The sequence below is a fragment of the Callorhinus ursinus genome, unplaced genomic scaffold (genome assembly GCF_003265705.2).
Source record: "Callorhinus ursinus isolate GAN/ISIS: 27379988/994484 unplaced genomic scaffold, GSC_fseal_2.0 scaffold1, whole genome shotgun sequence".
Taxonomy (NCBI): Eukaryota; Metazoa; Chordata; class Mammalia; order Carnivora; family Otariidae; genus Callorhinus; species Callorhinus ursinus.
The window spans coordinates 137,403,991-137,417,018 of NW_027397063.1; the positions used below are offsets into that span (position 1 = coordinate 137,403,991).

At 40.5% G+C, this 13,028-nt stretch overlaps 1 protein-coding gene across 1 annotated transcript; it reads left to right on the top strand.

The window, feature by feature from the left end:
• Positions 1-2,357: 2,357 nt before the first annotated feature.
• Positions 2,358-12,024, top strand: HIGD1A (HIG1 hypoxia inducible domain family member 1A). Its single transcript, XM_025883500.2, has 4 exons — positions 2,358-2,510; positions 7,660-7,774; positions 8,410-8,544; positions 9,423-12,024. Exons 2-4 carry the CDS (start codon positions 7,678-7,680, stop codon positions 9,470-9,472), a joined length of 282 nt encoding a protein of 93 aa, XP_025739285.1. The 5' UTR covers positions 2,358-2,510; positions 7,660-7,677; the 3' UTR covers positions 9,473-12,024.
• Positions 12,025-13,028: the final 1,004 nt, after the last annotated feature.

The window sequence follows — 13,028 nt, forward strand, 5'->3', positions numbered from 1 at the left end:
TACCTAAAAAGATTATAAATCATCTCAGAGAAGGGACTAAGTCTTTAACTTCCGAATCCAGTATAGTACCCAACACGATATACATGTCCAGTGATTGCTGAAGGGGACTTTTAACTCTGGTTTTAAAAATATCTGCGGATATTACCAATTTGCTCAAAAGGTTTAACATTTGGTTTAGACAAAATTCCACAAAGATCACAAAGTAGTTTTAAGAAGGATACAAGGACAAAGGTACAAGGTAATGTACCTTTAAGCTGGGCCTCAGCCTAAAAAGACATCTGAGTTTAGAATCCCATTTCTCTTATATAGATATGATCATGTGTAGACTGCTACTTGGAACATGAGAAGTTACAAAGGCTCTCTAAAGAGGAGAAATTAACAAAATAGGCAGATACTTCTTGTGCTGTCTTCCCTTCCATAAACTACAAGTGGCTTAGTTTAATACATGAGAAACCAAATAATTTTTTAATGTCTTCTGCATCAATTATACTTCTGACAGAGTAAGGAGAATGAAATATACATGACGCACATTTCTTACCAATTATGTCTACATTATGAAAGATGTCATGGTTTGTCAATTGTCACTGTCCTTTTCTTGTAACACAATATGGAATAAAGTGCAGCAGAATAATTTCTATTAAAAAAATCTTCTATAGGAGCACCTGGGTGGCTGTCGGTTAAGCGCCCGCCTTCAGCTCAGGTCATGATCCCAGGGTCCTGGGATCGAGCCCCATGTCAGGCTCCCTGCTCAGTGGAGAGCCTGCTTCTCCCTCTCCCTTCCCCTGCTTGTATGCTCTCTGTCAGATAAATAAATAAAATCTAAAAAAAATAAAAAAATCTTCTACATTATCTGATTGTTTCAGATATTTATCATTATCATTTACCAAGATTTTGGTTTCTATATACCAATCAGAAAGAAAGAATTTCTCACACAAATAGGGCAGGGTCTGCCTCTTTCCATACAATTCACAGCACAGTAATTTTTTAAAGCAATAGCACTTCTAAAGCACTTTTCAGGCCAGACACTGTGCTAACACTACGTGTATTTCCTCATTAACCAGCACCACTGTTTTCTCCGTCTTACAAACGAAGAAAGTGAAGTTTTGAGAAGTAAAACCCTCGGTCACGACTACTACGTGTTCAGCCTGGGGCTAACACCCAAGTTTCCCTCATCCCAAATCTCATTCTCTGGAAATGAGCAAATTAGCTAACATTATTTTGATTTATAGAAATCCCCTTCAGGAATGAACACGCTCACTACTGCTGTTAGCCTTTGTATTTCCAGAATCACAGGACTTAATAATGACTTGCTTTCATATTCAAGTCTCTTAGGCTCTTTTGTCATTCTAATTATCCTAAATAAGTCCTGATCATCCCTACTTATTTTTGCAGCCCTCCAATTACTGCATCGGTTATGTCTTTTCTTCATTTAACATCACCGGGCTCCTACTGAGCTCAAAGACGATGTTCTGGGAGAGATGGGCATGAACCAGACAAAGTATGTGCCTTCAAGTAGCTGAAAGCATACCATATAATCAAGGTATGGGGTTTTTAATTCATCATCCAGAGCATGAATGTTTTCTACATGTGTCTTAATTATGAGACAAAAGATTTTCAAAATCCGGAGCCCGTGGCACTTAGTGCCTACCTGTGTGATACAGCATTGGCAATATGCCTCAATTCGCGGTTCTACTAAGGGATTCTAATTTAGTCGCAGACATATTCCCTATGGCACTGTCGTTAATGCTTTGCATCAATTCGCCATACTGACTGCTAATCTGTCATACCAACAAGCCAGGGGCCTCTGTCTCCGGAAGTTCACTGTCACCAGGGGCCGCTGACACTTCTTTCCTCAGAGAAACCTCCCCCATTCTGGTTGAGGTCTCCAGCGAACCCATGCTTGCGACCAATGGCTGCCCCTCATCACAATGTAAACTCCAAGAAAGGCTCCGCGAGAGGCCCGACAGCGCACGTTCGTGGCAGCGCATAACCACCAGGGGAACGGAACGGAACGAGGGCTCTGTCGCCCCACCGCCGCCGGCGCCCAAGCAGGCAGGAACGTCCTCCCTCAAGTCTCCCAAGGACTGGCTGCGGCCGAAACCCCTCATGCCCTGCCCCGCCCCACCCGCGCACGGAGCACGCAACGTTCGCGGTGCTCGCCGCCACTGCAGTAGGGGAAAAGGGCGAGAGAAGTCCGAGGTCCCGCCCGGCACAGGCCAGGGGCGCTGAGAGGCGCTCGCGCGGAGCCCTGCCCGTGAACTCTCACCCATGACGAGATCCTTACGAGAGAGCCGGGGACGCGGAGCCACCGCCCACACTCGTCGCCCCAGCCAATCCGGGACCCGCCTTACCCATCGCGCACACGCACGCACCCACCGGGACCCTCGCCTGCGGGCCGCTGGCTTCTGATTGGCTGGGGCCAGGTGTGGGCGGGACGAGGAGAAGCCGGCTGGATGGCTAGCGTGGGAGAGAGCCAGAAAGCAGTTGGAGCCGAAGTCCTGTCATTGTAGGTAAGTGAAGATTGAGGGAGTCCTGGGAGCGGAGGACACCCGACCGTGGGGCGGGAAGAAGCCGGGCGGCGCTTGGCTGGGCCGAGAGCGCCGCGGGAGTGGTGGGGTCCGCGGCGCTGGGAGGAGGGGGGAGATGCCCGGGTTGAAGGGGGCGAGGTGGAATTGGCGGGTTTCGGGCCCGACCTCGTGGCTCAGGGAAGGTTGGGGGGTCTGATGGCCTTTCGGGTGAGGGGATGAAGTAGAAGCTTGTGGAGTAAATCGTGGCCGAGAGGGAAGACTCGCGGAGGGGGCAGTAATGAGAGAGCCTTGGAGGGGGCTGGGGCCGACCTCAGGGAGCCGGTAGCGCGGATAGTACCCGGAGCAGGGAGCCTGCCGGAGAGCGGGCCCGCGCGGTGGGTGAGGAGGGAAGGGTTGGGAGGGCAAGCGCTCCGGCCCTGGACTCCCGGCAAGGTCACGGGGTGGGGGTGGGGGGGGCTGTTGGAAAGGTTGAGGGCGTAAAACCATACGACCTTACTCTTCTCCACGACCCCGGGTTTCCTCCTACCCTGGGAGGGTAAGAAGGCCCCAGGCCCCTCTTTAAAGCATCTGTGACGGAATTTAAATTTCTCCCAAGAAAGCTAAACCCGCCAGTTAGGAATTAGAAAACAGAGCGCGGGTTTAGAATTGGGAGCAGCTGAAATGATTCGTCAGTGTTCCTCGCCTTTCTCTTTTACATACGGGTGTGGGCAGCAGCTAGTTCCTTCTGTCGAGTAATCCCCACCACAGGATTTATGCTTCCAGAAGTACCCAGCACTTTCGAGTTTGACCGGTTTGGATGGAAAAGTTCAGACAGATTGAAGAGGCACCAGGCCCCAGCGTGACACACAAGTTTGAGTCCTGTATACCAGGGCATCTCTTAGTTCCTTGTGCCCCAGAATCAGTCAAAGGGGGCTTCTTAAAATACAGATTCCTTGGGCCCTGCCCCAGACCCTCTGAATCAGAATCTCCAGGGTGGGGCCTTTGCAGCCATTTTAAACAAGCTGACAGGGGACTGATGGAAAATCAAAATTTGAAGTCCTTGTTATTAGTAGTTCTGTGACCAAAATGACAGGCTGTGAAGATCCTTCAGTCTGTTACATCACCTCATGCTGGGCAGCTCATCTTCCCTGACATCTTTTCTAGGTTCCCATGCATTTGGAAAGGTCTGCAGTAGTATCTTACTAAGTTTAGAGAATAATTAGTGTTTTCAGATTGGCTTTGAATATCATCTGGTCATCGGTGCCTCTTTTTCTACCTGTTCAACTTTTTGACAGAGATCTGGGTCAATTGCTATGGGCAGATGAGAAAATTAAAGGGAAATCTAGAAGTCCTGCTAGTAAAAAAGATCTGTTCAAAGCACAGTGGAAATTGGTGGATGAGTTAAGTCACGAGGGAAGAAAGTTCTATTTAATTTTAGGCATGACTTGCATATTTTTTTTACAATTCAAAGAAAGAAAGGCAGGCTTCTGTTAAGGAATGGATTTTAATATTTTTCAGATTAAATATATTACCAGCAAAAGATTGATGCCTTGGCAATATGTTGTCAATCAGAAGAACTCTGGACTGTATCAGGAGATCTGGGTTCTAATCCTCCCCTGCCAGAGATACATTCTTGATGTTGAACAATTCATATAACCTTTTTCCATCTGTAAAATTAGGCTACTGGCATGGATTGTCTGGATTGTTATTCTCAAATTATATGATTCATAGTTATTGATCCTGATACATTAAAAGTTAGCCATTTTCAAGTTGTGTGGGTGTAAATCATGAATACTTGGGAAACTTTCAGATGGTAGAGAATTACCAAAATTTTATACACAAGGAGTGTTATGAATATATAATATACTAGGTATAAAAATATAATTTGAAGTATAGTATAATAAATCTGTGATGTGTTGGACTTTTTATATTCCTCTTTATTAATTTTATCTTTAAATGTGCCACAAGGTGTTCTCGATCAGAAACAGGTTATCATTAGTCAATGAAAGCAAATAATGACCACATGGTTTCCCCCACACCCTTATTCTTACCCTAAGGATTACTTTCTGAAAACGAGATCAAATGTCCTACCCATACAAACTTCAGAGTCTCTATCATAGGTGAGGAATGGAGATTCTTTTATGTACAGGAGAGAGAGTGCCATTCCCTTCCTTCCTGAAGGAGGGAGAGAAAACTCCGTTGACCAGTTAAACAATTTACACTGATCCAGAGGTGAGAGATTAGAGGAGAGACCACTGACTTTCTTGTTTTTAAAGATAATTCCCAAATGACTTCTTAGTTTAGGAATAATTAAGGCAAAGGAAGAAAACATGCATATATCTGCAAAAGAAGGTGCTCGTTTTAGAAAGTGGATTGTGTTATATAATAGTTTTGTCTCTTGTGGTTGCAAGGAACCAAGACCTACTCAAGTTATCATTTCTTCTTTCATAAATAGAATATAAAAATTAAGCACTTAGGTACATACAGTTTGGCATTTTTCTTACTGACCAGTTAAACTCTACAAATGTGTTTACTTGTTATTGTTTTCACCAAATTTTCCTAAATTAATAATTGTAATTGTTGAAATAGATTCTTTTTAAATTTATTCAACAAATATTTTGTGCTATGCTTACTGCATGCAAAGCATCATGCCAGGCAGTGGAAATATAGATACAATCAGGACATCTATAGCCTGCTAACTTCAAGGATTCTAGCAAGAGAGACAATTGAAGAGGCATTTATAAGAAGTATTTTAGAGAAAGCATGGGGTCCTATAGGACTGCATAATCAAAGCAATGATCATACTTAGCCAAAGGAGACTTCCAATGAAAGTTAATTAAGAACCTGAAAAATGAGAGGAGTTAGCTAGGAAAAAGTATCTGAAGGAGATGAAAAGGGAGGAAAAGTGTTAGGCAGAGAAATCAGCTTGTACAAAGGCACTGAAGTACAGAGAACATCTTTAAGAAATTTAATGTGATTAGATTATGGGGTTCGTGGCCAGAAAGGTGGAAGGAGGATCTGTGATAAACCCTCATGACTTTGAGAAGCTTAAGGTTACTTTTGAAAGCAACAAATAAGCATATACTTGCCTAAAATATAATGTTTAATAGCTCCATCTAGTCCATTTATGTAGTTTCTTGAAGGCCAGTCTCAAATATTTCCCAAACCTACTTCAGCTAAAAGATAACCACACTCTAAATTCAGTTCTCATTCTCTGTTATGCTCTTGGAAGTAATCATACTCTATCCTGTCCCTTTAAAAAAAAAAAAATCTGATTTTTAACCGTTAATTATTTTAGTGTTTGTTTTAACTCTTCACATATATACTGAGCGTCCTGAACCTAGAGCTTGTTGAACCTTGTATATAATAAAAGCTCAGTAAGTAGGGGTTTATTCAGTTAGCAGGTAATGGAGTACAAAAAAAGAGAAAGACTAATTCGAATCTGAGTTTCCTCTTATTTAGCTGTGTGATGCTGCACAACTCCTCTGGATTAAGGTTTTCTTTGTCAGATAACAGAATTGGATTCTTCCCAATGGGAATGGGGGCTCAGAAGGATGATTTCACTTTTCAAACCAAGCACTACACCTCCTTCTAGAGTTGGATTTTCTTTAGGGTGTTACCTACTCCTAACACTCCTGGAATAGCAAAGTGTTGAATGAGAATTATTATTGAAGGGAGTATGATGCATGATGCACATGAAAAACCCAGAGGTGGAGGTAAGATGTTATATAGGTAGTGGGATAGGCAATTGACTTTTGAAGTTATTGTAGCTGACACTAATCAGACTTGTACACTTAACATACTATGTTTGACTCCCTTCTTTTCTCTATGGATCATGTTTATGGGCAGTTTAAATCAGCTAGTGAAGAAGGAAGTATATACATATTTATTTTGACTAAGGTGAAGCTGAATTTATTTTCTCATTATGATGAAACACCTATTAAATAGCTTCCTGTGTAAAGAGAGGTGACCGAAAAAGGGAGAATGGAGGTAGAGAATTTTAAGAGGGAGGTCCAGGGAATGTTAAGTTCTGTAAGGGAAAGTAAAGCTGAAGCTTAGGAGATATTCATTAAGACCCTGAGGGTTGTTCAGTTTTATTGTTTCAGTGGTGTTAAAAATGGTAACCCTAAGTAAAAATAAAACTAAAAGGCTGTATTATGTTCAGCTGAATGTCAATTATGCTTAAAAAGAGGCATTTCTAGCAATAGTATTTAAAATAAAAGCTTTGTCTTTTTTTTTTAAGATTTTATTTATTGAGCGAGAGAGATGACAGAAGGAGAGGGAGAGGCGGACTGAGCAGAGAGCCCAATGGTGGGGCTCAATCCCAGGACCCTGAGATCATGACCTGAGCCGAAGGCAGCCATTTAACTGACTGAGCCACCCAGGCGCCCCAGTAAAAGCTTATTCTTATAAAGAAGTAAATAATGAGCTAAGTAGAAATTTTGGTTATTCAGAACAGCTGTAATCTTTTCCCCAAAATGGCCACCGTTAGTGTAACAGGGGAAACTCTTCAAAGGTGAGAACTGAAGCCATGTAGCATGTTGGAGTCAGTAAGTCAGTCTCAGTTGTAACCAATAAAAACTACACTTAAAAGTGCTTAGTAGGATATTCAACATGTTTTGAAGAGGCAGTAAGGAGTATTGGTTTGGTTTGAGTGAAGTCATTAAGTTAAATTGACTAAGTGTACAAATAGCCAGAAAATGAATGGCTACTATTTTAATTGACAAAAGTTATTTCAATTAAAAAAAAAAACTTTCACTGTTATCAGCGATGTGGTGCTAAAAAGGAATTGATTGGGGTGCCCCAGTAGCTCAGTCGGTTAAGCTTCCGACTCTTGATCTCAGGATTGTGAGTTCAAGCCACATGTGGGGCTCCATGCTGAGTGTGGAGCCTATTTAAACATAAATAAATAAATAAAAATAAAAAGGGATCGGTTGTATGGGATAAACATCAGAACAATAGAGGGGGAATAAATACAACTCTTCCTAAAAGTAGCTATGGGTTAAAAATACAGTTTCTAAAAAATACTTTTTAAACTTCATGGATAACATACCACGTATTTATGTGGAAACTAGGAGTATTTTAAGTACATCCAGCTATTCAGTGTAGTAGATGCTTTTAATTATAGAACCTCCTGGAAATTCTCTTTCAGGAGGATTCTTCAGCCATTATGTCAACCGGCACAGATGTTTCTCTTTCTTCATATGATGAAGATCAAGGATCTAAACTTATCCGAAAAGCTAGAGAAGCACCGTTTGTTCCCATTGGTAAGTTTGACGTTGATGTTCTAATAATCAGTCTATTGTAAGCTTTAACTCAGTAGAAGTGTGGTCAACTCATCCATCAAGCACATTCTGAAAGCCTTTGTTTTCATATATTTTGTTCATATGTTGAAATATGTAATATTGGCTTGATATAACTCTATAAAAATTCTGTGTGCCTTCAGCCTTTGTTTATTGATTCTTATTTCAGTGAATGTGTTGGGGGACCCCACGATCACCCCCAGTCTTGGTGATTTGCTAGAAGGACTCACAAGACTCAAAAAAAAAAAAAAGCTTACACTCACAGTTATGGTTTATTACAGTCTCTGCTATGTTACCTGATTCCCTTCAGGGAAGGAAGTAGGACTGAGAGGAAGAGTTCCCTTGGCACTCTTAAAGCACCTACAGGCTCCACAGCCCACATTTTGAAGATGATCTTCACTTTCTGAATCTGCTACTGTTTGCTACCGATTATGGATTTTGGGTTTTGAGGGGGGAAATTAAAAATTCAATTTATGTTAGTTAATTAATGGTCTCAAACATCTTTGTAAAAATAGTAGAAAGTACACTGATTGATAGTAAAGTCATCTTGGTTCCCTGACCCCATGCATATGACATACTTGTGACTATTTGTTTTACAGGAATGGCGGGGTTTGCAGCAATCGTTGCATATGGATTATATAAATTGAAGAGCAGGGGAAATACTAAAATGTCTGTTCACCTGATCCACATGCGTGTGGCAGCCCAAGGCTTTGTTGTGGGAGCAATGACTCTTGGTAGGTTCTTAGAGGAAATTTTCAAGTTTGTAATTCCCATTAATAGACTTTATAAATCAAGGTAGATACTTTTTGCTGACTTTGAAGTAGTTTGAAATGTTACTTATATCTATTTTCACATAAAAATTGGATTAATAGTAGTGACAAAGTTTTACTGTGATACATCTTACCAGTGTTTTAAAGAAAAAGCAATTCTGTCCATCACAGAGTTTATAATTTCACTGGAGTCTAGATATGTAAATAGGGTTGGTAGTAAGGTCCATTATCTGGGAGAGACATAGGACTACTATTTTATTGAATTTTTGAAAGTGGAAAAGTGTGTTGTTGTTTTTTTTTTAGAGAGAGCCTGAGAGGGGTGGGACAGGCTGAGGGAGAGAGAGAGAATCTTAAGCAGCCTCCATGCTCAGCGCAGAGCCCAACACGGGGCTTGATCTCAGGATCCTGAGATCATGACCTGAGCCGAAATTAAGAGTCGGATGCTTAACCGACTGAGCCACCCAGGTGCCCTGGAAAAGATTTTTTTAATGTAGGTATTACACTCTTTTATTGGCTTTATAATTCGTTGACTTTACTTACTGTTACATAGCAAGAGTGACTCCTTTTAAAGTTGTAAGATAAATATTGATCTTTAAAGCAAATATTTCAGTAGTCTGAACTAGTCATACTAGCCTTGAGCTGCTTGGGAACCTATATAAAAAGAATTTCAGAAATTTAAATAGTTTAAGAAGGCAAGAGTATAAACGGCCTAGGGTCTTGTTCCTCTTGTAAATATTGCATGCTAGGAGGGTGCTACATTTAGCTATTTTATGAGCTGTTTTCAATTTTCTTAATATCGTGGAAAATATTAAGTGCTTAACTAATACATTTTCTTTCTTTAGGTATGGGCTATTCCATGTATAAGGAATTCTGGGCAAAGCCTAAACCTTAGAAGAAGAGAAGCTGTCTTGGTTTTGTTGGTGGTGCTTGCTTCAGCTAGGCATCTCATACTGAATTTATATGTTTATGTTGAAAATAAATCATTTGAATGGGTCACACAATAACACAGTAATTTAAATATTGGCTTCCTTTCTTGCAGGCTTAATTTGCCTGGTAACCAAATTACTAGTGACCAGTTAACTAGCTAGGTCATTCAGCAGAGTCAAATTAGAACAAAAGAAACATGTCACTTTTAAATGTACTTGATAGTGGTAAAATATGCTCCTTCTTAAACTCTTCTGATAAAATCAGTTAAAAAGAGGACAATTTGCCAATCCTGAGTACTCCCAGTTGCTGCAGAATATCACATGCTTTTGATATTATGTAGGAATCCCATTTAATTTTTTTCTGCCTGTTTTGCAGACTGATTGAGTACTTCAGTTTTTAGGGCTGGTTGGCTCTTAACCCTTTGAGAACAGTGCATGGAATATAATACAATAAGCTTCCCCACAACCGAAAATACGTGTATTTAAACTAAACCCAAAAAAGCCGATAACAGCTGCTTAAAAGTAGTATTTATTTCAGAATCATACTTGTAAACATGAGAATAACTTAACTGTGGATCCCAGTTTAGCTTTTTTTTGTAATTGCAGAGTTATATTTATGCTGCTGTTGTATTAGAATAACTTTTAAATGTTATCTTAAAATAGAAATGTGTACTTTAAGTACTAATGCAAAGGTTAGATGAAAAACACTTTTTAAATGTATGAAGTTTATTTTCTCTGTAAGAACCATAAATGTTAACAAATTACCTATAATTGAAGTGATTAATGATTTATCAGCAAGGTGGTTTGGTCAGACATTATACACAAACTTTGGTATACTCCAGAATGCTTTATTACACTTGTGAAATTTTCTTGTCTAACCTGAATTTACATTCCATGGTGATAACATGGTAAATGTAGTGTTAGTAAAATCAGTGAACACATTAATTGCCTTGTATTTATTTCGGTTTGGAAAAAATCAATCATTCCTCAAAGTAACACAAGGATTAAGTTCCAAGAAGAGAATGCTTTGTACCTTTGGTAGGAACTATGGTTAAAGAATATTTATCAAATAGGAATAATAGTATCTATTGAGTATATACTATGTGTCACACACTATTCTAAGTGCTTTTCATGTATAATGTCATTTAGATTTCCTAACAACCCTAAGAGGTAGGAACTATGATCCTTATTTAACAGAGGAGGAGGCTGAGGCATGAACAATGTAAATATCTAACCCAGGATCACATAGCTAGAGAGGGGTGTAGATTTGGGACTGGAACCTGGGCAGTCAAGTCGTAGATGCCAACAGGTATTAGAAATGTTGGCCTTTGTGAAATTAATACTGGAGTGGCAGCAGTTATCATATATTAATAAAGTTAGGCAGGAGGTTACAGCATGGTCTTGACTCACCACTGACTCTGTAACTTGGATCAAATCCGAGTTTTCTCAATCTTGGCTATAAAATGAGAAGTTGAACTGGGTAATTTCTACAGTCCTATATAGCTTATAGGTCATTATATGAGTCTGAAAAGTGCTTTAAAAATAAAGCTATTACAGGAACTATTTTCTCAGGTTCCAATAGACCTAATAGGAGATCCTGGTAGGCAGTCCCAACAATTGTTTCATGAAGGATAAGCCTTCTGTAGAACAAATTTGGGGAAAAGTTTTCAGAAAATGTTTCTAATAGATGAGTACATTATTGATTTGTTAAACTAAATTACTCATTTGAGAGAAGTTGATCTAGACCAATGCCAGAGGATAGGCCAAACAAAAGTGAAGTGTTGAAAGGGTACTGAGCATTATGTTCATAAGGGTGGGGTTGCTCATTCAAGGAAGAGAGTGGTAAATTAGTTGGATGAACAGCTTGGCATCAGATAATGGAAATTCTTAAAAGTGGCTCAGGTGGATGTGATATTACATGTTATTAAGTCAGTACTGGGTTCACAGTTATACCACCTACTAGTCAAGTAGCCATGGCTTCCTCATCTGTAAGATAGGCACAGTATCAGTGGCTGAGGGTTCATTGGGAAGATAAAATGTAGTGGTGACTGTAAGGAGCCTGTCATGGCACCTGATGCATAAGTAAACTCAGCAAATGACCACTACTTCTGTCGGTACTATGGTAAGCTTGGGAAAGCAGCAGTGCAGTGCGAGGGCCCTGTCCTCACAACTGACAGTCCAGCAGGGAAGGCCGTCATTAAGTGCTTATAAAAAGCATGTTGAATGCTAGGTATAGGTAGCAGCAGTAACATCCAGCAGGGGGACTTAACCCAGGGTTGGAGTCAGAGAAAGTATCCCTCAGGAAGCGATGTTGTACCTTAAAGAGATGGTATGTTGATTTTCACTGAGAGTTTGATTCCTTGGCTTAATGTTATATGTTATTGGGGCATTGGTGTGTGATTGCTTCCATGTCTCCTCTAGTATCTTTGAGGCCATGATGATCTTTTTCATCCAAAGCACCTGGAACTAGTGCCTGGCTCATATAAATATTCAATAAATATTTGTTTAATTGGAATAAGTAGGTTTTGGTTTTTTGCATTCATGAGTCTGTCAGTGGAGGTTCCCTATTTCTGATGAACAACAGTGACATCTGGTGGTAAGAGTTGGAACTGAAATCTTCAAAGTACACTGTTTCTCCGTTAGGATTTTAGAGTAGAGGATCAGCCCGGGCAAGCCTCTTGCCTCACAGTTGAGGAAATGCTACTTGGAGAGTTTTCAGGAACTTGTAATTTAGGCTCTATCTCTATGTAAATCTACAGCCCGTTGTAACATACTTACTAGGCCAGAACAAAGCTGAATGAATATAAGGTATTTTAAAGTTCTCCTGTGTCAAATGATAGAACTGCCAATTATTATTTATATACCTGATCCTGTTTGAAATAAAGAATTAGCTTTTAGCAAGGTAAACGTTAGAAAATTTTTTCCAAATTCAGCAGTGATAAATGATTCTAGGTTGGAGTCAGTGTCCACTTGGTTGCCTCAGAGGAACCCGGTAACAGGTCCTCTCTGTAGTATTCTGAGCTTCTTATAATGGTGTTTGTTTTTTTTCCTGTCTCCAGTGTAACTGAAGTGTCACGGACTAAAATTTTACAACGTGAGGAGGAAATGCCATCCTGCCTTTCATGCCTAGACCTAAATTCAGCCCACACATAACTATACTTGCTGTCTTCCCACTGGTGCGCCTTCCTGGCTCACACATCTCTGTCACTGACACCCTCCATCTCCCTCTGTCATGCTCTGGGCTCAAACTCTTAGAAATGTCTTTCTTTTCTCCTGTGTTGTTATCACTGTTAAACCACTCACCAAATCCTGCCAGGTTTTCCTAAACAGAGTCTCCCAGGTTTGTCCTTTTCCACCTGTGGCTACTACTTTAAATGTAGGCCCCTCATCTCCTGTTCTGCGACCTAGTCCAGCCGTGCCAAAGCCCTGTGCTCACCACTGCTCCCAACACCTTTGCTCATGCTCCATGGTTTCCTGAATGTTCCCTTTCCCCATTCCCAGACAATTCAAGTGCACACCCCG

Coding starts and splice junctions, on each gene's coding strand:
- HIGD1A (XM_025883500.2), top strand. CDS start 7,678: ATGTCAACCGGCACAGATGTTTCTCTTTCTTCATATGATGAAGATCAA. Junction 7,775..8,409: donor AGCACCGTTTGTTCCCATTG/GTAAGTTTGACG, acceptor TTTGTTTTACAG/GAATGGCGGGGTTTGCAGCA. Junction 8,545..9,422: donor TGTGGGAGCAATGACTCTTG/GTAGGTTCTTAG, acceptor TTCTTTCTTTAG/GTATGGGCTATTCCATGTAT.